This window comes from Lasioglossum baleicum, chromosome 11 (genome assembly GCF_051020765.1).
Source record: "Lasioglossum baleicum chromosome 11, iyLasBale1, whole genome shotgun sequence".
Lineage (NCBI taxonomy): Eukaryota > Metazoa > Arthropoda > Insecta > Hymenoptera > Halictidae > Lasioglossum > Lasioglossum baleicum.
The window spans coordinates 13,202,483-13,228,516 of NC_134939.1; the positions used below are offsets into that span (position 1 = coordinate 13,202,483).

Here is a 26,034-nt window from a genome sequence, read left to right on the forward strand (position 1 = left end):
GATCCTGGTACATACATCTTCACGTTTCGGACGTCATCCCCTACCTTGCAGTCATTGTAGTGCTTTCTAACCATTCAAGTACTTTATTTTTGTCGTCGCATCAAACATGCAAAATCAAGGTACGCATTTCGCAAAACTGCAGTGCACGAAAGAAAAAGTTGTGTGCTGTTTTAGGAGATGATGCACCATTTTTTTCGTTTTTCTTCAATATTTTTTTATGCGGTGTAGGTTTCATTTCAAATAAAGTTGTGAAAACTCATACATCTCGATTTTTTGCTAATAGAGAACTTTAAGTTACCTGAAAAATCGCAAAACGATCATGGAACAAAATGTCATAAAACTTGTTCTAAATGGTAAAAAATTGGCTTTCATTTTCCCGTGCTCGTCGATTGAATAGAGTATTCCGAAAACTGGTCGTCTCGGTTTCTCTGCGTTTTCGTAGATCATATAGAAAGTTCCCGTTAAATAGACTCGGCTCGGAAACGCGTCGAGAGCGTTCTCCTTTCTTTTTTATCTGCACCGGCTGTGGCTCCGTTGTGCCGTGCCGTGTCGCTGCGTCGCGCGCACTGCACCACGGAACTGTTCTATCAACCGTGAGAATTGCCGTTTCGAGGACGATCCAACGACCAGTGACGGCATACAATGGGAAACGTGGAAACTGCATCGAGAATTGAAAAATATCACGGGCAGACCGTTCCGTGCTGTTTGGCACCGTTTTCGATTGACGTGCTTGGTCTATCGAAACCTCCGTATACTCTTTCGATTATTATTAAATACTCCGGTGTTGGCGGGTCAATGGAAAATCGATCTACCAGGGATGTGCAGCGGCGCGATTGTGAATGGGTAGACTTCCCAGAGCGTAACGGATATTCGTGAACGTCTATGGCGAATACAAAGGGTGTACAAAGTATTTTATACACCTTTCAATAACGAATAACTTTTTCAACATTCGACCTAACAGCTAGAGTTTTTTTCAGACGTTAGTAGGATTCGTTTACTAGCTAACGTGTAAATAATTTCTTGTTTAAATTGTGTTTTTGATAGCAATTGCGAGGGAAATAGTGAAGGTCACGATTTAAAAAATTTGTTATATCTGTGACTATAATGAAAATCTGCGGATGTTTATGCATAACAATTAAAAAATACAATGATTTACACGTTAACTAATCCTTCCAACGTCTCACCAAAAACTGAAGCTGTCGGGGTCGAATGTTAAAAAAGTTATTCGTTCGTAAAACCTGTACGAACACTTCGCAGACCCACTGTGTACCGTGTATCGCGTAAAATTGTTAGTAGAGAGAGGCGGCGGGTGTGTGTCTGTCGCATTCTGGCTCGAGCAAAGGTACATATAAGAATCGAATGCGTTCCGGAGGATGCAGGCGCAGGGGGTGGCGACTGGCGAGTTGGTAGAGAGGAGTTGGTGAGCCGCCGCTCGGTTGGCTCTGATGGGAACGAGGGAGAGCGAGCGAGCGAGCGAGCAACGACGGTGGGGCGCGTAGGTTCGAACGAAAGCAGTCCGAGTCCGAGCTGTTCCGAGTCGTGGCGACGGGGGGCGAGGCGAGAGAAGCACCGGTACAGAACCGAGAGACGGAGCACCACGGGTGGAGGTAGAGAATCGGCGAGCCAGTTGGACAGAGAGAGAGAACGATTCTAAAGGGAGAAGGGAGGCTGCTGTGCGAGACCTACAGAGAGAAAGAGAGAGAAAATCCGGTTGCCTGGCGACGAGCCATCTAGTTCGATCCCAGCCAGCAACCGACCAGCCACCCTCTGGTCGCAGGAGCAACGAGAGAACCCAACTACCTCGGCTTTCCTTTCCTCCTCGTTTTCAAGGAACCCGGACAGCCATCGTCGCGGACTCTGCCACCCTCTCGTCGGATCGTGTTCCCGTCTTCCGAATCCTACTCCGGACCGAAAACTGGCAGACTCCTCGTCTCGACTGTATCGCGTATACCGTTCCGTTGTTATAGATTTTGGCTAGTCGCAGGATAAGTGCGCGTTTCAAGGCCGAGAACGGCCGGTCAAATCGTTGTGCGCGCTGTGTGCCGTGTGCTGTGCCGAAACCGAGTTCTCGTCTCGCTAGCCTACCAAAAACTGTACATACACGTATTACCTAGCTGCCTGTTGGACGCGAATTACAATACCGGCGAGAATGAGGATACACGATCGGTTTTAGGTTCGTCCGAAAAAGGAACGACAGCTGTCTCGGCGGTGAGAGAGATCGCGAGAGCCGAAAGACCGATCGAGGGAAAAGAATAAAAGGCGAGTGGTGTGGGGTGGCGTGTAGTGCTGTGCTGTGTGTTCTGCTCTCTGCTTCGCTGTGCTCTGTTGTGCTGTGCTGTGTCGTACAGCAAGTCGAAGGGTGTAGCGCATAAGCGTGTAACGAGAGCACACATGTGTAAAGAAACGCAGAGGGGGACGGTTACCAGCGAAATGACGAGAACGGAGGTGAAAGAAAACCGATAATCGAATAGAGAGGACACGGCGATAACACCGCCGCGGATAACGACTATGAGATGATCCGATCTTCGCGATTCTCGATACGCTACCATGCTGGGCCGAATACTCCGTGCCCTCTGACGGCCGACCATCGATGAAATAAAACAAAAACCGCCGGATACACCCTCCGATCTAATCGTCACGCAACGAGAGACACGCCAGATCGGAAACAGGACCGACATCCTTCCGCTCCAACGATTGGATCGATGCCGATCGCGTCCGCAAAGATTGTTTGATTTCCTGGCCGATGGAAAGGAGTCAGGTCTCCCTGAAAAGAAGCCTTACGAAAGTTTGCGCAAAAAGCTGTAATACGCGCTCGACGTGCTGGAAAATCTTCCGTTGTACGTATCCGATACGTGCGAGTGGATCGAGTCGCAGGATCGATCTCGAGTTAATTCGCGTGTGCCCTCTAGGGATATTTTCCCAAAGAAGAGGGTAGGCAGAACCGACCGTATACCGGTTGTCGACGACGAAACAACCATCGTCCCCTCTAACGGAGGCTTTACACGTCTTCTTATTTTTCTTTTTGTTTCTCTCTCTTGCACGTTGATTCATCGTTATTCCGCTTCATTGCCGAATCGAGACCCACGCCTAGATTGACAACATGTTCCAGTGCATTATACAACAGAGAAACGGATGGATTCATCCTTATAATCCTGACACAAAGGACGTCTTTCCAGGTACGCTTCGGACGGCCCTCTCTTTTTGTTTTCTTACGTTCGATTACACCGCGGTAATATAAACGTTACAATTGTAACTATTATGCAATCGGAAGATCTAGATAAAACGAAAGAAAGAAACACACGGTGTAGCAAGCCGTGATAGCTGCTGTTGCGAATATGTATGTATAAATTTGTTTATCGTCTAGCTGATAGTTGCACGAGTTCTTTTCACTCGTCTACCGGTTCATTACCTCGCTCACCGTATCACCGTTATCGTGTCTCTATCATACACGCGGACATACGGTTATTCATTTATTCTTTCGCTCGCTCGCATCGTACTTTTTCGTTTAAAACCGTAAAGCTCGATTTATGCCTTCCATTCACATGCATTGAAGAACATTTGTCTGTGCGGATAGCATAAATCGACCTTTACACGCACACCGTATCTTTCCAACTCCTGCTAGATATTGTCCCAATATTTCGTAGGATGTAAGTTCATCGAATAGCAACGCACAGAGTGAAGTTAACGAAATTTCCTTTCGTAACGAGGTTCTCGGAACACGTTGGAATTATGTGTCTTTATTCGACGAACTGATACGTGTTCGATATGCATTACCATATGGCGTACCGGCGGCGAAGCACTGTTTCCGGTCGCAAAAACCCTCGGTGTCGCGTGTCCAATCCTTGGAAAAATCAGAAGGTCTTTTGGGTGGCTTCGGTGGCGTCCTGTAATGCTTTGTCCCGTCTCGTGATCGACTATCGAAAGTTTTCCAGCTTGACACCCGTAAGTTTCTGCGCGGGCCGGCCCAAGTCAGGCGGACGCATCGATCATCAAAAACAACAACGCAGTTTGATCGACAAATCCACGGGTAATAGGCAATATTGCTCTCGCGAGAGGGCATTGCGCTCCCATTTGGCTTCGCGTTACAACGTAGTTTCTGGTTAACGCACACGCGACCTCAACACAATTACAGGCCGTCGGTCTGCACCAGAATCGAGATAACGAAATGCAAACGGAGCCAACGTCGCCATAACCATTTGACGCTTCCCTTCGAATCGCGCAGGAAGGAAGTGGATAGGGAAATGTTGCGTTGGATACCAATTTCCATGTAAATCGCGGTATCCAGGATTCTTCATCCTCTAGCTGTGTCATCTTGGTTAGTCTGCATAGGCGCCTTTGTCGTGCCGCCATGCTTTTTGCCATCTTTTCGCTTCGTTCTCCTTGAATGTACCAATCCGAACTTTCTCGCTTCCGTGACGCGTAGTGGTCCGGACAGCCGTCTTCCAAATGTTCAGCAATTTAATAAAAATTATAATTAGAACAAGCGTTTAAAAGTGAACATTTTGCGAATATGGTTTTCGATCGAAAAATTATCAATTTTAGAGCGATTTTAGAGTGTTTAGCAATGCCAAAAATGTAGATATCTATGAAATTTAATAAAGATTGTAACTAGAACAAGCTTTTAAAAATCAACATTTTGTGAATATGTATAATGTATAAATGAACCTATCTAATATTTCTAAAAAGTTTTTGCTTTGAAAGAAAGAGCTTTTACCTTGAAAATGCATACCTTAAATTTAGAATTACAGTTCATCATTTGTTAAGTAAGTAATTCCTAATGGACTAATTAAAGTTGTCCAAGTTATTGCCCTTTCACATGGAATATTTTTCGAGTTCCGAATAGTTCCGCATTCTTTCACACACAGTCCTGTGTCCTGGGGTCGATACTTTCGGGACACCGTGTATTCCGGCATACTAAAAATGTCGTAAGGTGCCATACGGAAGAGCTTCCGAGTGTCGTGTGTCAAGAGTTCCGAGAAGGGCTCTGCACTGATTCGCCTGGGACCCTTATGATCGGATTTGGTAACTCTCGCCTAGTAGAAACACGAGGGTTCTAGTACTTAACCTAAATTTGCTAATTATGTGTCGGCAACTCGAATCCAATAAAGATTTCGCTTACCGAAGTCTCTCGGAGAATTCCAAGAAAGCCGCCGTGTTCGTTCGACAGAAAGTTCGATCGTTTCAACGCCCGATCAATTATTTTCTTCGACGATTGTTTCAACGTTCACAAGTAACCTAGAAATCCGACGAATCCTGTTGTGCTTTCGATTTTACAAAGTGTCTACTTCACAGTAAATCGCAATGAACAATAAACTGTGGAAATATTTTTATATTGATTATTAGAATCAAACACTGGCGAAGCACAGAAAAATGTTGACTCAAACGATTCATAGAAACCGGATGTTAATCTCGTTGCAAGTTGTGTAGGTTTTGCACTCGAAATTCACCCTTTTGCAAATCATTCTAGTAGAGAAGAAGTCACCAGGGACAGAAGGGTACAGCGAAGTGCTGTGTGACGTTAGGCACACGTGAACGATGCCATTACTGCGAGGTAAACATAAGTCTCGATGCTCGATACGCTTCGATAAATACGGCTGTACAAAATACACCCGTACTCTCATTTTGTACATATATTAGTCAGAAAATGGCTACAATAAATATACTTTCAAATATGTACATATTTGGTGTACATCTTCGGAATAAATAAAATGTTGAATTTCTTAACAATTAATTTACATTTGATTTGACTTGTTTTTACAAAAACTTACTTAAAAATACTTTATTTGTGAAAGGTTGAATTTGATTTGCAAAGTCTGTGTGTACATACCGCGTTTCCGGCGTCGATAAGAAAGTTGGATCTAATCGGTTGGATCTCGTTCCGTCGGTAATCGGGAAATTGTCAGATCGGCAGGATAAGTGATCCCGAAAATTGGTGCGGTGTTGTTGCGGCCGTTGCTGTTCGTTGAGTTTCGCGTATTTCGTGGAGAGTCGCGCGATGATTCGCTCCCGTCGAACGCACACGGACGCAAGGTTAAGACGGATGCGTGCATGTGCACAGGGGGGGGGGGGTTGGGAGGTGGGGAGAGGATACACGTACAGCGAATCCGTGGCAATACATATAGTACAAAGCCAGTAGGCGTAGAGAGGAAGGCGCGTGCGTGTAGAGTGTAGGCCTTGTTGGCAATTGTGGTTAATTTAACGAGAGTCGAAGCAACGAGTGGCTGTCGTTGCTGGTCAGTTCGCGCGGCCGAGTCCTTCTCGACTGGTGGTCGCGACTGGTCGCGACCGATCGACGAGTCTACGAGGATTCTCTCTCGCGGTCGTAGAAACCGCGCGCCATCGCGACAATCGCATTCGCGCCAATCAACCGCCACCGTTACTTCCCATCGAGATACTCTCCCGTCACCTCTGGCTTCGTTCAACCGAGGCGAATAACACTTATTTCCTCCTTCAAACTCTCCGTTTTTCTTCTGACATTCTGATCGGACCGGACTGGTGCAGCGACCGACTCGAGTCGTTCGTTTCTAATCGTTCCCGGTCATTTCGCAACGAACCACGGCCTCGACCGACTCGAAACGAGTCGACGCCAGCTGCCGACGCGGAACGATCTCTCGATTCCTCGTTCCGATCTGTTCGGTTCGTGGTTTTTGTTTGCCGAGCTCGTTCTCCACTGATTTACTGTACGCACGCGCGAACGGGTGTCGCGGAGTCCGTTATCAATATACCGCGGATTTATATGCATTTATGGCTTCTGAAAGGATATAAAATTCCACAGAATCTAGTACGATTTTTATTTATTTGAAATCTATAAACGCTACTACTGCGGGAAATAAGATTTTATTTGTTTCACCTATCTCAAAAATTGCTCAAAAATAAACATCCGCAGTCTAGTTATCAATCAATTTAGCAAGTAAACATACAATTTGACGGTTTGCTCAACAATTTTCACGGATGGAATACACTGTTCTTTTTTCTGTTTATTTTTTCTTTTTCCGGCACGATGTCGGTAAAGTAGAGCACACGGGTTAGGAGAATTGAAATGATCCCATAAAGATATTCGCCACGGTCCGCCCCTCTCTTCACCTCCGCGCCCCACCGTCAACAGCCTTCTAATAAATCAGTACTCGCCGATCAGTCAGGTAGTCGCGTTCCGAGACACGAGACGCGTTCCGAGACGAATCGTGCTTGAAACGAGAGAAAGGACGTTTCTCGTTTATTCGTTGTCTCTCGCGTCAACCTACGAGTATCGAACACGGCGAGTTCCTCTCTCCTGAACCGTTGGTGCTCCTGCGTGCCGACATCGTCCGTCCATCCTGTCGTTGACGAGATCTTGGGCCAAAGAACGCGTGTAACGAAACGTTTGGAAAATCGCCTAGACGCGCGTGTCCAGTGTGTGTCTCCGTAACTCTCAGTGTGCGCACTACACGTCTACGATGATCCGTCGATCGACGACGGTTTGTTCGGTTTGTTTGGTTTGCTCGGAAAGATCGAGCGAAACTTTGCGCCATTCGCTCGGCAGACGGGAACTACGCGAGGCGAGTGGTATTCCTGTATAACACCAACGCTGGGAAACCCGTCTGGAATCGGTGTTTGGTAAATACAGTGTCGAGCACCGGAGTTTCGGAATGTGGACCGCGATCCTCAGCGAATTCGTCGGCGTTTTGTCGCGGTGCGCGTCGAACGACTCGTTGAAAATCCCAGGTCGATAGCTATTGAAAACGAGACCGTAGATGCGCTCAAGCAACGAGAGGAATGTCTTACAAGAATTATTTAGAACGGCTTCTCGTACCCTGTACATTCCGACTTTCATAATAACGTACGAACAACGGTAAAGTCTGCATTAGTCGTCGGAATTTTCCAGAGCTCTTATCGCAAAATTGTTGAACGCGATTTGTTGGACAATTGGAACGATCGTCGACAAAACCGAGGATCGAATGGAACGCTGGACCCGATCTAGCAGTTCATTAAGATTTTAGCAGTATAACAGTGTAGGTCGTTCGATTCGTTTTGCCATTACAATATTACGGTTACAATATTAATTGAAGTTGACCCCGATTTCTTTATAGAATAAACATTTTTTCTATCGAAATTAAAACGTTTTTGTCTGATTATAGGAATTGCCTGGAAGATTATGTTCAGTTTTGAAACAAACAATGATCCATAATGATATTCGTAAAATGTTGATTCTTAAATGCTTGTACGATTTTAAATAGATCTTATTGATTTAATCGTTTTTGAAGATGATGGATTTAGGAAGCAGTATACATTCGATAAACATTAATATGTAATTCTACATTTGAGGTATGCATTTTCAAAGGTAAAAGAACGCTCTTCGTTTCAAAGCAAAAATTTTTTAGGAACATTAAATAGGTTCATTTATACATTATACATATTTATACATATTCACAAAGTGTTGATTTTTAAAAGCTTGTTCTAATGATAATCTTTATTAAATTTCATAGACATTTTTGGCATTGCTAAACATTTCAAAATTGTGGATGCTTTGAACACCGATACGAGACAAGTGATTTTCGACCAAATGAACTGCTAGATCGGCCAACTGGAGCATTGTGCGTCGCGTCGGTAGAGGGTACAGGTGGAACAACAGTTTACAACGATACGACAACGTTACGTTGGTCGGTAGCTCGCCACGACAGTAGCGTAAACAGACAAGACCCCCGCTCCGTTTCTTTCACCGTAACAATCGCTGTCTAAGCGGTTGCAATCGACGTTTTCTTCTTCCGTTGAAATAAGCGATAACATTTTATCGCATTGTCTCGCGTCACGGGACTACTCGACTTCGAGCGTGTCGATGGATTTTTTTTGTTTATTGCTCGCGTGTCATCCGCGAGTGTCCGGTTTCCCGTAGTTTGCACATTCGTCGTCGCATCGACAACACTTTCAACGGTACCGCGCGCGAATGCTTTATTGGAAATTTTATGCCACCGTACGCCGCCATTTTTTCGTGACTCTTCTGATCATGCTCGTCGCTTAACCCCTTGCCGTCACACTCGCGATGAAGATTTTAAACAAAGTCTAACAAATTCTTTAAAACCTTTCTTTTTTAAAGGAAAGAAAATTTGATTCGTTTGTTACGTCTTTCTTTTATAAATGAAAGAAAATCTGATTCGTTTGTTACGCCTTTCTTTTTTAAATGAAAGAAAATTTGATTCGTTTGTTACGCCTTTCTTTTTAAAATGAAAGGTTCGATTAAGCATTAAAATAAATCTTCTACGACATTTTTCCGGGTAAAGACGTTTTATTCGCTGTAACTAGGAAAAAAACGTTACGGCAAGGAGTTAAGGGTAACGAACGAATATTGTAAAGTCTAATATCTCGAATTTTCGGTGATCGGAGAATTCACGCGTGCGTGACACCGGTCGTCAAAGCGTGTAACCGGGTCGGACGAAACACCGTGGACAAAAGTACATCTCAATTTAAGGGCAATTGTGTTTAACAGACCACCGTTCTCGATCGACCGTGGGCGTCTGCTTCGTTGGCGTACGAACGACCGAACGCACGCATGCACTAACCAACCGACGAATGAACAAACCCACGAACAAACTATTTTATTCTATCTTGTATCGTTAAACGCTGCGCAGCTTCCCTTTCCGGTATTAGCCCTACGTCGCGTCGCGTCGGTGACGCGATAGACCGGCAATTATGAAATTGTTGCGTTCGGAACCCGTCCTTCGTCTCGTACGCCATCGAATCAAACCAAATCGAATTTTTCGAAATAGGTTGTATAGGCTCTTTCCTGACTAGTCTGAAAACATCTAAAGAATCCGCAAGAATTTCACATTCCACATGGAAAAATTTGTCATTGAATCTATCATTCGACCAACGCGTTGGCTTATGCGTTGACGCGCGCGTTGCCGTCGTTTTATTTCGAGGAGAAGGAAAACTGTGACCATTTGTTTAGTTTGAACCATGAACCGTTAAGTTCTATGCGTCGCGTCGTACATGTGCGACTGCGGTTTCCCGTGAGAAATCGGAGCGTCACGTGTGCGCTGCGCTGGCAGCAATCGCGTTAACGGAGCGGAAACTGAATAGGGTGTCCAACGCAACTGGGACAAGCCGCATCTTCGAAACGATACGAAACAGATTTTAACGAGGCAGAGTCGAAGCTTGTCGAACACGGCACATTCTCATTGTTGTATCGTATTTTCGTTGTTTCACGATTTACCGAAACTTCGCGGAGATTATCTCTGAGAATCGACTCGGTGTTGGCAGATAATAGCTCGCATTACGATGACTAAAGCAAGAAACGCGTCTACTGAATTCCAATGGCCGTCGTCGGCCGGTTTTAATGTTTTTTGTTTCGCAAATGGTCGTGTTGATTCGTGTCGCGTCAGTTCGGGTCGAGTCGAGTAGATCGTTTCTACGTCATCGTTGAATAGTATCAACGCGCGATTTCCAAACTGAACTGTGTCCATAATAATTAAATTTGGTTGCTGAGAGTTGAACTTGATTTTAGAATGAAATATAATGAGATTGAAAGTTGAATTTGAATTTAGATTGAAATATGTGCCCATAATTGTGAAAGTTAAAGGAAAAGGATATTAGCACTAAATGAGTTCCATACGTAATGTTGAACATAAACATGGGCACAATTATTCTCGCTGTTTTAACTCGTTTCGCCCACGACGAACGCGACTGTACATGTCGGGGGCGCGATAAAGCGCGAGAAGTTCGGTGTAGTTCGAGCGAAACTTTAGTTCGACTCGAGATCTAATAAGAGTCGTGCCGGAACACAGAAATTTCCGTTTGATTTCCGTTTGTGTAACAAGCTCGAGTTTAATAGTAACGCGTTCTGCGTGTCGGAGGCGCGCACAACACGTATGTAGATACTTTGCGATCGTTTGGCCATTGGACTCTCCTCCGTGGCATAAATGGCCTATTAAGCCGGTACTCGAAGGCAATTTAAAAATAATTCTCTGCATAGCCAACGCGCTGTGAAAACTGTGTCCGTTGCTCTTTGAAAACTTTACGCAACAACGTGCATCGTTATCCGAAGCCGATCGGAGTCGATAATCGCGGAGCGTAAGCTCGCGATACGCCAACTTACCGTTCTATGGAAAAGAGTGAGAGAGAGAGAGAGAGAGAGAGAGAGTTACATTCTATTAACAGAATCCTCTCACGAGCTATAATGGGCACAGGAGCAGCTCCGAGAACCTGCACTGTTGCACTTTTTATGTCACCGAGCATTCAATTTTCTCTCGTAACAATTCAATCGTTCGATCGACCTTTGCGCACGTTGCTAGTCGACAGCTGTGGCTGTCGCAGAAATCGAATTTTAAAACGGTGCAAAAGTCACCGGGTATTCGCGTCCGTCGAGGTAACACCTACTTACATGAACACGAATTCGTTTCACCGATCAACCTTGATTGTCAACGGATATCGATACTCGACTATGCGATCCCTGTTGGGATATCTACGCGTATCCATGTCCAAGCGGCTATGCATATCAGACTTAGAACGCGTCGTTTTGCTCTTTCTTTGTCTAAAGTCTAAGTCAAAATTGAAAAAATTAGTTTATCAGTTATTTCACGTCACAGCGGACGTACAACAAACTGGGGTCAAATGGAAATTCATTTTCTTTCTTACTGTGTTTGATAGGTTGAAAATAACATAATAGTATTTGTAAATTCTTCTAATGTTTTTACTATTTTTAGTCACGCCTTCTCATTATTTTAAACCAAATTAATTCCATGTAATTCTTACGATATTGTCAGAAAAGAACCGTTAGATGACTTGGACCATTTTCATAATTATGGACACGTATTTAAATTTAAATTCATATTCAACTTTCGATCATTATATTTAAATTCAAATTCAACTTTCAATCTTATTATATTTAAATCCAAATTCAAATTCAACTCCACTGAGTTCCACGTCACATTATTTTAAACTAAATGAATTCAATGTAATTTTTACGATATTATGCAAAATGAACCGTCAGATAGTGCTCGTTATTTCAACATTATATATTCATTTAAAAACAAGAAATACGATATACGACTAGGACCACTTTCATAGTTATGGGCGCATACGAGTCGCTAGGAGTCGAAGGCAAGGGAAAGATTGTTGACATTTCTACGTTCATTGTCGTAGATCCTCTACCTCCTTCTCTAGTTCATCCTCGAACGCACACTCGGTGTTTTCATCGGTCATCATCATCGCAACCCGCATTATTATTTATCCCTCAACGGATCGGCGTGTAAGACGCGTGGTCGAGCAGACTGGCGCGATTAGATCTGACGCGCTGGACCATCTCGCCTCGCGAGCTCTCCCGATTAGATTACTTTCTTCTCTCATTTTTTCATCGAGCTCGTTCGACGTCATCGTTAGCCGTCACTGTGTTGTGCATCGAGCACGGGCAACGAGCGCACTTTGCCCCGAAAGCTTTCCGGAACGCCCCTGAGGGCAAACGACGTCGAAGAAAGAGGAGACACCCCGTTGATCTTGCTCTCGATTTCGATGGAGTCGAGAAGTAGGGATGTGATCAAGTATCTCGCAAATAGGTTCGAACTTTGATCGATCGAATTCGAACTCTTTATAAGTACTTTGAAAAATAGTGGGAGTAATACTTGCAAGTGTAACCGAATCTTGATTGAACAGATTCGAAACTTTTATGAATATCGTACCAGACATTCTCTGATTTTTCTTATCATTATTTCTTTTACTTTTAACATCTGTTGCGCTGTTCTTCAATGCATAATTTCATTCAACATGTGTAACTATAATTTCATAATCTATCGGATGTATAGATTCATCTGTCTACAGTTAGGATCACACGCACTTTAAATCCGAATAACTTTTTTATGAGTGGCTCAAACGACTTCAATTTCTCTGTAAGGCTAGAAGAATTAGTTTAGTAAATGACGTCTATAATAAAAACGTTGAAAAAATGCATTTGGTCGTTATTGTGAAAAACGATAGTAAAAATCAATTTTTGCTATTGCTTCTCACAATAACGACCAAATGCATTTTTTCAACTAATTCTTCTAACCTTTACAGAAAAATTGAAGTCGTTTGGCCCATTCATAAAAAAGTTATTCTGATTTAAAGTGTGTGATCAGTTTTGCTCTTAACTGTATGTACTTATTTCATCTACAAAATGTGATAATTTACAGACGCGAATCTCCGTAAATCGGCAAAATAGCGAATTATTAATTTGGTCATCGTTCGACTGTTGTGTTAGGAGTGGATAATTATGTAAACTCTTCCAAGATTCGATTCCTTTCAACATCGAAGTACTTATAAGTATCTTTTCGAAACTTGTAATTGCTTATTCCGAGGTTCGACATCAGTTTGTATAAAATGAAGACTTGTCAAATATAATCATTAAAATGAAATCATTGAAATTGACTCGGATTCGTAAGTATATATCGAGCTTGATCCCATCCCTATCGAGAAGCCCGGAGTCGGGGCAATTGATCGTGCCCATGCCCGATGCTTTGTCGTTGTTGCATCTCGTAATCCCCGCTACTGAGCAATCTTGAAATTCACCATGATGATGATGTGTACTATGAAATTTAGATGCGAATCTCCTGAAGTGATCGAGCTACACGGGGACACGTGACCCGCCGCACGCATCCAAACGAAAACCCGAGAGAATTTCGTAAAATGGGAATAACCGCGATCCCGTCGATAATACGCGAGGGATAACGCTCTTCTATACGCGCAATAAACTTGTGTCTTACGATCCCAACGAGATTTCCCGTGCACGGGGAGAGGGAGACAAACAGAGAAAAAGTGAGAGAGATACCAGCGAACTTGACGGATAACGCAGAAAAATGTTCAAACTCGCCGGACGCCAAGAATGGGAAGCTTTGACGAAAGGTAAATGGCGGCGCGGCCATGCCGTCCGTTCGATCGTTCGACCACCCATCGATCTTTCCACGGAGATGTTTCCCCGATTCCTAGAAAACCCCACTATCGAAACTCTCCGCGAAACCACCCTAATATATGTTTTGATTTCGTTGAACTCTAGTCGGGTTCGGTCGAGTCATTCGAAAGAAACCAAACACCAAAACTGTTCTAGATTCTAGATGATTACTTTTTCTTCTCTGTTGAGTTTTTGCGTTCCTTCCACGAGTCTCGAAACTTGAATCGACACAGCTATATTCCCCGCGGCTTCGTTTTATATGCTCTTATCGCCGATCCGCAGTGTTGCGATCAATGTTAATTAACTGGACAAATCTCGTAATGTAATTCCGTAAAAAATAGATGCTGGTCATATTAGTAAAACTCCTAGTCTTTTTTGTCGACAGAACTGTGTAAGCATTTTGAATTCACATCTTTTTTCCTACATTTTGTAAGGAGGTCCATAGTAAATTTAAAAAAATGCTGAAATGAACAATATATACATTTTTAGTGACAGTGAATTTTTGGAAGTTTTAATAAAAATCTAATTAATGGATTGTATAAAAATGTTTTGGAGGTTGATATTTCCAATATCTGCACACTTTGTATTACTAATCATTAGACTGCAGATTTTTATGCAAAATAAAAAATATATTCATTGATTGCAAGACACAGGAGCCAATTATACATTTTTTTCTTCTTTTAATTATTTTATTAAGGTAAAACTAATAAAATTGGTGGCTTTAAATTTTTTAAACATGTCCATTATATTATATTTAAAATGTACGTACCCATTTTTGTCATAAATGCAAAAGATCAGCAGTCCAGTGATCAAAAAGAAGATTTTGTCCAGCTAGCACCTCGAATCCCAGCACTGTGCGATCACCCAAGATCGTTCTTTCTCGAGAGTATTATCGTTTGCTGTCTCGGTTCAAGTTGAAATATTCTCGTGCGTTTGATAGGTTCGAGTATACGGTGGTAGGCGTGCGTGGCATGATTCGTGCGTGCGTTTCACCCCCGTGAGAGCTCGAAAATCTCTCTTCTTTGCTCGAGGGATGAATCACGCTACGAAAGTATGGGAAATCGATACGCCTGCTGCGATGGATACGTAGTCGTCGCGGTAATAGTCGGCGACGGATATCGCTCGAAATTTCTTTCGGCTGGGTGACTGGGGTGTTGGTTTCCGACAACGAGATACACACATGTTGAAAGACGCGAAGGGGCATGGTATTACATACTCGGAAGCGAACGTAACGGATCGCGCGGAGCAACGGATCATCGGTCGATCATATTCGATAACGAAATATTGAACGACGAATATTGACCTCGCGAACGTTTTCCTTTACTCTTGCAGACATACGGCTACAGCTGAACGAACAGCTGAGATGCCTCGACGTCAGGATGGAGGCGCAAGTCGCCCTCGTCGCGGAGCTGCAGGATTTTTTTCGAAAGAGAGCCGAGCTAGAGCTCGATTACAGCAAGTCCCTCGACAAGATGGCCAGAAGTATACAGCTCAGGCACAAGGAGCAGAAACAAAAGTATGTATCGTATATGTACACGTATGTATAATATATTGTGTGCGAACCGTACAGATCGATGGAACTCGTTCGTTCGAATTTACGTTGATTCTCGTCGGTATCGCGCGAGTTCCGTCAGCCTGTAGGAGCGGTAGGTACACGTTCTCTCTCGGAGCTCTTTGTACAGCTGTTCGCATGTTTTTATATCCCGTTTCGACTATTTCGAGCGGCGCGACTCGAACTTAGACTCCAGGTTCTCCTTTCCAGGATTACGCCTCCTCATTTCTCGAAAATACAAGAATGGGTTCTTTCAGTAGTCAAAAGCGCCAGATGAAAGATCAATCTAGGCCGCAATCGCCCTCGAAAGTCCAATCTTTACGTTCAGGAGGCGTAATTTGCATTATTTGAAAGCATAAAGCTGCGACAGCTAGGAACATGTTGCCGAATAATGCAAATTACGCTTAGTAAATGTAAAAATAGGACTTTTGAGGGTGATCGTAGCCTAGATTGTTCTTTTATGATCCCTTTTGACTACGAAAACCCTAGAAACGACTAGAAACAATCCTAGAAACGAGTCTCCCCCATTTTAATTCGGAGCCGGCGGTAAACTCGAACGATTTTTAGGCGAGAACAGTGGCCACTGTTCTCCAGCTACGCTTGCTGGCAGCAGCTCATCAAGGAGACCAAGTCCTTGAGCAGAGATCATGCCGCGCTTTCGGAAGTGTACAGCACGCACCTCGTGGGTCGTCTAAACCAGGTTATGGAAGATGTCCAGCGGATATACAAGCGTGTGAGTATACGCACTTGAATCTATCAATGTTTCGTGTTTCTCGCGGTTACCATTCGAACAATGATCGCGAGAGACCTTTATCGTCTTTCGAGACGCTTAACTCGGATCGATATTATCGACATTGTAAACCAACCGGGGTATTATTGGATCAGGGGGGAAATAAATAGCCGTTTGAACGTGTTAAGGGGCACCGCAGAACCAATTGTCCTTGTTACGCGGCCACCAATTGGTCTGCTCGACCGTGGAATCGAACTCGAATTTCTCGTTCTATCTTTCTAACGATCGTATTCGTCGAAATTAGTGAGAACAGCGCGTCTCGATTGGTTTTCAGTGCCGTGAGATAGGCTATGAAACGCACGAGGAAATACTGCGGGTGTTGCACGAGCTCCACACCACGATGAAGACGTATCAAGCGTACCAAGCAGAGTCGCGGCAAGCGGAAACGAAGCTTCGTGTCGCGGAGCAGCAACGCAGCAAGCTAGAGGTGGCGAACGCTCCGCCCGAGAAGCTGGCGCGCAGCAAAAAATACAAGCTCATCGAGAAGGAAGTGAATAAGGTAAACCAACGCAACGAGGGGACCAAGACTCCCTACTCTCTGCTTCGTGCTCCCTGCACAACCCGGCTTTTGCCTTTGCTTTTGCTCTCTTGCCGTTGCAAGTCCACGAATACGAATCCCAGACCGCACGAAACTCCAAGTTGCACTCAACGTCCGCGCCCCTTCCCCCTATCCCGCGCGTTCTATCGATTTTCCTCGCGCAGTTCCCTCGTTGAACGCTCGTTACTCGCGTCCTTGTCTCCGCGCGTCCACGTTTCCTTCCCTCTTCCTTTTTTCTTATCCCTCTTCCCCCAGTTACGTTCCTCCAATCGCGTTCTCGCCCCTGTTCGTTCACTCCATCGAATAAACCGCACGATATTTCATTCATCCACTACTTCGAAAGATCCCGCCGGTCGCGTTAATTTTAGAACCTCCCTAGATCCAACGCACACACTATACGTTTCCGGTCCAAATTGAAATCTTTTGCATCAAAGGTCATACCGCGCCGCACACAAAAATAGATCTTTCCAAGTGCGCTGGCTTCTTGTCGTTTACCGAAGCTCCTCGTGAAACGGCACAGCACGCCGGATTAACCTTTCCGCGGAAACGTGTCCGCCGAGTTTTTTTCTTCTACCTTTTTCTACAATTAAAAAAGGCACTCCACCGTGCAGTACATTGTTTTGTTAATATTTCCTAATTTTTTTAACTTAAGTGGGCTAATTGTTTTCTAATTTGGCTTCTAGAGCTCGTAAACGTAAAAGTAGGACTTTTGAGGGCGACCGAGGCCTGCGTTGATCTTTGATCTAGCGCTTTTGACTACTAAAAAACCCGCACCCTTGGAATCTTGGAAACGAGACTACCCCCCTTAAATAACCGGCCGCGCTAGATTCAGAACTCTACGGAAGGTGGAGTGACAATGCGTTCCCATAGCGTGGCTTTCACGGTGCAGCGAGTCAAAGATTCGCGTTTGCATTGAACAGGCTCGTCGAGTTTGAACGATCCCACGCACAGGGTAGAACGGTTTGGTTCCCGCGCGCGACCATGCTCCCATCGTGGGACGCGATCGCAGAGCAGCGCTCGATGCAGCGTCCGAGACGAGACGGGACGAAGCGAGACGGGACCAGACGCCGTGCCGCGCCGATTACAATTGATCGAACTGACCTGTATTCGTTTTGATTCGTTTCAGAGGAAGAACAAGTACCAAGAGGCGAAGCTGAAAGCGTTGAAAGCGAGAAACGATTACATTCTCTGCCTCGAGGCCTCGAACACGACGATACACAAGTACTTCGTGGACGATCTGTCGGATCTCATCGACGTGAGTTGCTACCCGACGTTGTGCCCTTCATGGAAGAGATATAGTGTGGTCGTAGAATCGATCGGCAGCTGAAGTACTCGTGTTTCGGCCACTGGGACGACACGACACAAGCGACGGAAGTATGGGTGTGAAAGGTCTTGGGCTTCGCTCAGGGTCGTAGGAACTAGCAAAATCTTCTTTCGATTGTTCGACGTCTTTTCCTTTCGTTTCTTTTTTCTTGTCTTGCCTTGCTTTGTCTTGTCTTTTCTTTTGTTTTCTTGTCTTGTCTTGTCCTTTCCTGTCTTGTCTTTTCGATGCGTCTACCCATCGTGCATACCTTGTAGCAATGTTAATAGCATCAGAATATGTTTCCGCGTATTTGACGTGCTTTTACCGATCTCTTTCTTTCGGCTACCTACTCGAGATTTAAATGTGTACCAAAATACACGTGCACACGTGGCACGTGAACCGTGTTAGTACGAATTTAAGGATCCGTTCGGCACGTTAAAGCCCCACAAGTAATGCGTTATTGTTCTTCGATCGAATTCTTGTCGACTGTTGATCTTAGAAGTGAGACAATAATCAAGTCGCGGTAAATTGTTCGGCGTTATATCACCGTATATTAAAATACACGTATGTCTGTGAAATTAAAATACTCGGGTACCCGTGTATTTAGTATTACATGGATTAAAATTCGAATTCGTTTATTGCGCGTGAAATAGGGACCTCTAGTATATTTAATTCTGGAAGCGGGTAGCGCAGAAGGAAAGAGATACTTAATAAATTGGCGGAAATAGCGCACGAAATAATTAGATCGAAGAACAATAACGCATCAGTTGTCGGACTCGGCACGGTTCACGTACCACGTGTATTTCTATAGACGTGAAATAGGGATTTCTGGTATCTACGTTGGAACACGCGTAGCATTGCGATCCGTGGTTTATCGGGGCGAGAATAAGGTCCACTAGAGGTTACGAGTCAAGTTTACGACCACGCTATAACGTTTTCTACCGGGAGTGAATTCTGGTTGGCGTAGTTTGGTTTCCCCTTATCGGAGAAATTGCGCGCGAACTGTACTAGTTTCGACGAGCCTTAAAAGAGCACTGGACGGGCTTCTCGGCAGCGTGCGGGTGACCTACTACCTGTTTAAAGACCAGTTACCGGTTACCATCGAGCAATTCGATCCCTTACGAACTGATTAACCGGTCACGATGTTTCAGTGCATGGATTTCGGCTTCCACAATTGCATCGCCCGCGCGTTACTGATGCACTGTAGCGCGGAAGAGGGCAGACAACGTTCGTTGCAGTCTGGCGCCGAACAGCTAGCCGCGTGCGTCGGTGCTCTAGACTCCAGGGCGGACAAACAGAGATTCCTCGAGTCTCATCATTCCGCTTTCATGATCCCGAAGAAGTTCGAGTTTCAAGGCCAACGAGGAGACGAAGTAACTCTAGCGAAACTGAACGATAAATCGATCGAAACCGTTCTCGGCGTTCGCGATGGTAACAACGCTCGGTGTTCGCAGGCTCCCGAACCCGAATTACAAAAGTTGTTGCACGCCGAGATGGAGCAACGTCTGACGCAGCTGCAACAGAGGGTGACGTCGTTGCGAACGGAATCCGAGGAAGTTTGGAAAACGTTGGAGACGGCGGAGGCTAGCCTCTTGGAGATGTTGACGGCGAAAGATTACGATTGCTCGAGGTATTTCGGAGAGAACGCAGTGCCTACGTCGAGGCCTCCGGAAACCGTGCAAATCAAGCTCAGGGCCGACAGGCAAGAAACCGAAGAATTCTACCTCACGGTGAGTTAAGGCCCATCCACAACAGGTCTCGGAATTAATGTCTCGCGGCAGAAGATTTTCGAAGGATAGACTGCGGATGTTTATGCAATCTTCAATTTCTGTAGGCAGATTTGAAGAAAGCGGAATCATGTAGAATGTTATCTTCAGTGGTAGTCGTCTTTGTAGATCTAAAATAAATAAAAATCGTAGTAAATTCAGTGGAATTTTATTTTCTAGCATTTTTTTATGTCATAAAGCATAAAGATCCGCAGTCTACTCATATCAAAAGATATCCACATTGATAATACGTTTTTCTTTGTGAGTGGTATCCCCTGCAAGCACTACATATATCGCACAATGATTTTGGACAATAGATGTAGAAAATGTAGAAAATAGTTTTTCATTGTATTGTCAACGTTTTATCAACATCTGGGATGTGCCCAGCCTTCCCATAGATCTTACCAAAAATCTAGTTATCCCAGATGTGAATAAAATTTTGACAATACAATTAAAAACTATTCTCAAAATTTATCTTCCGTATTTATTTTCTACATGTGTTGTCCGAAATTATCGTGCGGCATACTGGAATAGACCTTCAGGGGATAACATTCAAACGAGCACTCGTTGCCGACCTCCGAGCTGGACGAAAGGAGAAAGAGAAATCGCTGATGCATCCGTTTTGTAACATTACAGAAATTCAGGGAATATCTGCTTGGCACCTCCAGAATAGCTAGACTAGACGCGAAACAGGAGTACATTAGGCAGAGTTTGCTAGACGGCTCGACCGCGAGCCCGAACCCGTCGTTATCGACGACCAAACAGAAACAGGCGCGACGGAAACGTATCGGCCGACTGCAGATGAACGGCCAGCCAAAATTATTCGGCGGTTCGTTGGAAGAGTATTTGGAAAGCACGAATCAGGAGATACCGTTGATCATGAAGAGCTGCATCAGAGTGATCAACCTGTACGGTCTTCATCATCAAGGGATCTTTCGGGTATCCGGATCTCAGGTGGAGATCAACAATTTCCGCGAATGGTTCGAGAGAGGGGAAGACCCCTTGGCCGATGTGACCGACGCGTCGGACATTAACAGCGTTGCTGGCGTGTTGAAGCTCTATCTAAGAGAGCTAAGGGAACCTCTGTTCCCCATCATTTATTTCGAGCACCTGATGGAATTGGCACAGCTGGAATCGAAGCAGGAATTCGTCAACAAGATGAAGGAATTGATATCGAATCTTCCGAGACCGGTTGTCATTGTAATGCGATATCTGTTCGCGTTTTTAAATCAGTGAGTATTCGTCGGATTCCGTGAAAATCATCGACACAGGTTTCCACATGATTTTCAACGACTTTGACCGTCGACGAATTGAACCGACGTTGTTGTCAAACGATATTAATATCGAATAATGCTGTCGTCGACAGAAGTCTTCGTCCACCAAAGTTATTGTCGGTGGAAAGTGCGTCGATGAAACCTGTGTCGATGATTTCTACGGGACCCGTATTCATCAGCATCTCTCTCGTTGTGCAATGAGCAGACGCGATTACGTCGTTGTTTTCTCGCGACTGAAACGAACCATTCTTTTTGCGCAGCCTTTCAGAATTTTCGGACGAGAACATGATGGACCCGTATAACCTGGCGATCTGTTTCGGACCGACGTTGGTACCTGTACCCGAAGACAAGGATCAAGTACAGTACCAGAATCAAGTGAACGAGCTGATCAAGAACATAATCACGTTCTGCGAAGAGATATTTCCAGAGGACATTGGAGGTACTCAGTACGAAAAGTACATCAGTAGAGAACCGGACGACGCGTAAGTGTACCTTCTCGAACCAGACGCAATCTCGAATCGTTTCTGAAATAATGTCTTTTCTCGGCAGCGACGTGGGTGACTCGCCAACCGACCAGGTTCAGGAAGACATGGATTCGGAGGTGTACCCGTCCGAGGATGGTGAGTGCGAGATCGATCTATGTCGTACCTTAGGAATCCAACAGTGCGCGATCTACGTTCCTTTTGTGTATTCCCAGAATCGGAAAACCTTGAAGCCACAGCGCAATTCGATTTCAATGCAAGGTCCGAAAGAGAGTTAAGCTTCAAAAAGGGGGATACCTTGACTCTATACACGCAAGTCAGTAATGACTGGTGGCGAGGTGCCTTGGCTGGTAGAGAGGGGCTTATTCCCGATAAATATATTATGATCAAGATAAAGTAAGTGCGACACAATCACACGCAATGGCTGATTATACTCATCGAAAATGCTTTTTAGTATTAGCAAGCATCGGCATCGCGCGGCGGCATTTCTCTGCGACAGCGATCAAAATGGAGTCATACCAAAGTAGCATACTCTCGATCTCATCGTGATGTAGCTGCTCGCTGTATCGAATAACCCGATTGCTCCATCATTCATTACTTTTTCTCGAATCGCGAGATCTTTGCTACCAGCAGCGAGCATCTACCTCTCGATTGGATCCTAGCTCGCGCGGCGTCATTTCTCTGCGACAGCGCTAGAAAGTAGCCATACCAAAGCAGCATACTCTCGATCTCGTCGTGATGTAGCTGCTCGCTGTATCAATTAACAACCCGATTTTTCTATCATTGTTTACCGCAACATTACACGTTGTCAGAGTTCTCGAATCGCGAGATCTTTGCTACCAGCAGCGAGCATCTACTTCTCGATTGGATCCTGGCTGACACGGGTATCTGAAGGTTGTTCGATCGTTTGTCCAGGGACGAGGAACGCGAGAAGGAACTGTTGAAGTCGTCCAGCGAAGAATCGATGAGACGACGAACCTCTAGCTCGGCCGACAGCGTTCTGTCGAGCAACAATTCGCCGTTGATGGGCCCCTCCGGGAATCCGTCGACGTGGTCGTCCGGCATCGCGTCAGACGTCGCATCGGCGACAGCAACGGCCACGCCGACGCCGACGTCGACGTCCACGGCTGCGAACGCGACCGGAACATCGATCGCAACCGGGACTGGAATCGGAACTGCATCTACAACTGCGACTGTAAACGCATCCGCGCCCGACAATACCGGAAATAACAGCGGCGGCGTTGTCCCAACGCTCGTGACGAACGCCGCGGCCTGCATCTCGTCCACGCAGCCGATCATCAGTCGAGAGGTATTGGAAACTACCGTTTAGTACGAACGCTTGTTCGACTTTTATTTTTTTTCTCCTTCACGTAATTGATCTGCTTGTGTACATTTTTTTGCGACGCACTCGCAAAAGGACTGAAACTCTAGGCACAAGTGCTGCATGGCTGTGTGTTGCGCTACAATCTCGAATCGGTTTTTCTTTCAAACGCGACGCATACCCGACCAACGAGAGGCTACGTGTCCACCATTGGGGATCTTGAGCAATTTCTTAGACGATCACAGTCGATTTTATTAGTTGGCTTTCGCTTTCATTCTCGTTTTCGCAGATTCTCGACCAAGCAGAATGAAATAAAAGAAACACCGAACGTGAAGTCGTTGGTCGCTGCTCTCTGCATCTTCTACTATCGCCGTCGTGCTATTTCGTCTTTGTCGGTAATGGCAATTGGTGCGCGGGTATGGACTAGAGATCGTGGTTTTGAACGTGTATTTACATACACGCACTTTGCTACGTGTCACGTGCATTAATGCATCTTCATTTTAATTTGTAGAATTCTTAGAACGCTGATATTAATGTACGTATCCAGACTATGGTTTCACAAATTTCGCGGTTGTTGCCACGACAATCAATTTCAACATCTGAGAATTGTAGAACCGGCTAGAAAATATTTAAACATATCAGCAAAAGTATAGAGAAGTCGTTTATCGTCAGAACATTAAAACATATCAGATTCTTCTATAATTAACTAGGCGGCTGGCTGATTACACTGTTTGAATGGGAGTTGTTCTCAAATTAATTTTAATTTGAAAATTAGCAACTACATCCTAAAAATTAATACAAATTCAAATGCGGATACGTTAATACACGTGTATTTAAATATACGTGTATTCATTTAAATATGCGTGTATTCATTTAAATATACGTGTGTTCATTTAAATATACGTGTATTCATTTAAATATACACGTGTATATTTAAATAATGACGTGTGTAATAGTACACGTGTACCCATGTACTTCTCTAGTATAAACTCCGAACTAGGAAACGTTCCACGAAGCTTTTCCGTTTACCCGTTGTTTCTATCGTTTCGATCACTTTGTTGTTTCGCTCCTATCGGCAACGCGGGGGCAACATCGATTAAAAGGTTGCTCTTTGGTTCCGCTGGTGGAAACATAGCCAAAGATCGACTCGCAAGCGCGCGGGTGGGAGCTCTCGTTGGCTGCACGCGTGTGTCGCACCTTCTGCAAATTTTCAACAAACTTCGGCATTGCTTTTGTTTCACGAAACGCGGAGAAGATCTATCGGTCGCGAGCTATGTCGAGTATCGCGTGTCTATTAGGTACACTCCATAAATCACCGAATACTTACTTATCTTTAACAAAATGGTAATTAAACAATACAATACAAGCTTCCAGCTTGATTTGATTGTTTTATTTTGGTTAGATGTAGCTATTGTACGATATTATTCGAATGCTGAAGTATTTGAATCTGTCGTATTTCAAAGAAAACATTTAATATTATTCAGTGATGTGAGTTCCATTATTTGCAACAACTTGCGGAATAACTAGCAACATGTGTTTTTAAAATACGACAGAATTTTCTGAGAACTATTTGAGTAAATATTGAAAAAAATTGGAGAACAATTTTATTTTTAAAACATTAGAAAATATAAGACTGACAATCGAAATTTAGAATTGATTTACATGTTCTCTACATTCGAAAAAATTAGCAAACACCATTTTTCTTTCATAACATAGCTAGTAACGAAAAAATCGTCTGAATCGAAATTTGAGTAAGAATTCGGTGACTGATAGAAGGTAGTGCACGCGGAAGAGACGTTGTCGCGATTTTCCAAAGAAAGGAAATCAGCGTCAAACGAATCCTCGACAACCTAATAGACGTCGACATTGAAACCGATCGAGAATCGAAACGTGCGACGACGGAATTACGGGGATACACGTTAAGTATAGACTGCACCGAGACGCCACGGTGGTAATTCGACCAGCTGCGATGATTTGTACGATACATTTGTAAATAAAATAGAAATATATACGTGTTTGTCGCTGCATGTGCCTTGGTCTCTTTGTCTTGCGTCGCCTGTGTCCTTTTTGTTTTTTTTTTTGCGTGTTGTGCGCCTCACGCGTTTCTGACGAGCGCGCGCTCGCTCGCGCGGCATTCACGATTTTGTTTCGATGTTAATAGTGTGGGATGGTTGCTGTTTTTCCAGATATACGTTTAGTCGGCCTTTAGTTCGCAGGATAACAAAAAACAAAAAAGAAAGAAAACAAAAAAAAAGAAAAGTTTCGCGTACACGTAGATAGTGGGCGACGAAACGGACTAAAAACTGTTCGATAAACCTGCTGGCAAAATGAGAGTGTGTTCCGTTCGTGTGGTTCTGTCGTTTTCTGTGTTTCTCGTTCTTCTCGTTGAAGGAGAGAGAGAGCGGCTCTGTTTGAGAACGGTTTGGTTGGCTCGGCTCGTTGTTTTTTTTTTGCGAATCACTCGTTTAGCATTCTGTAAAAGCGATTTCAGTCTGTAGACGAATACCGAGATGGAATGCTACTCGCACAGGCTACTCTACTTGTCCAGCGGATGTTCTTGTCGGCTTAGGTGAGTACAGAAGCGTCGTCTCAGCCCCAGTCCAGTTAATATTAACTCGGTTGCTGGCATCCTTAGAGAGATAGGTATCGACGCAGAGCTGTTTTCGTGTTCGTCATGCTTGCACATTCATTCCCACGATCATATTCACGGTTTTACGAGCAGTTTTTAATCCTACCTCTCTAGCATATTAATCCGTGCACGAGTTTCTTTTGGGCGATCACGATCGATCTTGGCATGGTCGCCGTCTTTACGCATCTCTTCTAATCTTTCCATTAACACGGGCATACTTGCGTTCGGACTGTCTCTCTCTCTCTCCTCTCCTTTCTTCTTTTTCTCTTTCTCCACTGTCTATCGTATCACAGTATTTTCTCGATAATTGTCCAAAACACGGGTCCGGCCAGGAATACTGTTCTTCGACTTCTGCCGAACGTAGGAAGCTTCTTTATTCGTGGCATTTTTCGAATAAAAATGATACCAAGTCGGAAGAAATGTTTAATTTTTCGCGTTAAAACATTTAAGACATTTATCGAGAGAACACTGTATTCATTTACTCTGTT

The 26,034-nt window shown here is 44.4% G+C and overlaps 1 protein-coding gene across 13 annotated transcripts in view; it reads left to right on the forward strand.

Moving 5' to 3' along the window:
• Positions 1–26,034, forward strand: part of LOC143213389 (SLIT-ROBO Rho GTPase-activating protein 1) — a 34,833-nt gene that overhangs the window by 4,978 nt on the left and 3,821 nt on the right. Inside the window, exons 1-12 of one of the 13 annotated variants that reach the window (XM_076433184.1) lie at positions 2,889–3,176; positions 13,543–13,845; positions 15,224–15,407; positions 16,011–16,176; positions 16,508–16,732; positions 17,898–18,026; positions 19,226–19,804; positions 20,477–21,072; positions 21,375–21,596; positions 21,664–21,734; positions 21,812–21,992; positions 22,512–22,905. In XM_076433184.1, coding sequence (XP_076289299.1) covers positions 13,800–13,845; positions 15,224–15,407; positions 16,011–16,176; positions 16,508–16,732; positions 17,898–18,026; positions 19,226–19,804; positions 20,477–21,072; positions 21,375–21,596; positions 21,664–21,734; positions 21,812–21,992; positions 22,512–22,905 — 2,793 coding nt within the window. In that variant the 5' untranslated portion in view covers positions 2,889–3,176; positions 13,543–13,799. Of the gene's footprint in view, positions 1–2,888; positions 3,177–3,205; positions 3,338–6,249; positions 6,428–6,783; positions 7,594–10,132; positions 12,073–13,002; positions 13,846–15,223; positions 15,408–16,010; positions 16,177–16,507; positions 16,733–17,897; positions 18,146–19,225; positions 19,805–20,476; positions 21,073–21,374; positions 21,597–21,663; positions 21,735–21,811; positions 21,993–22,511; positions 22,906–26,034 lie in introns of those variants that run through there. The other 12 variants (XM_076433187.1, XM_076433186.1, XM_076433181.1 and 9 more) reach the window with 12 other exon arrangements.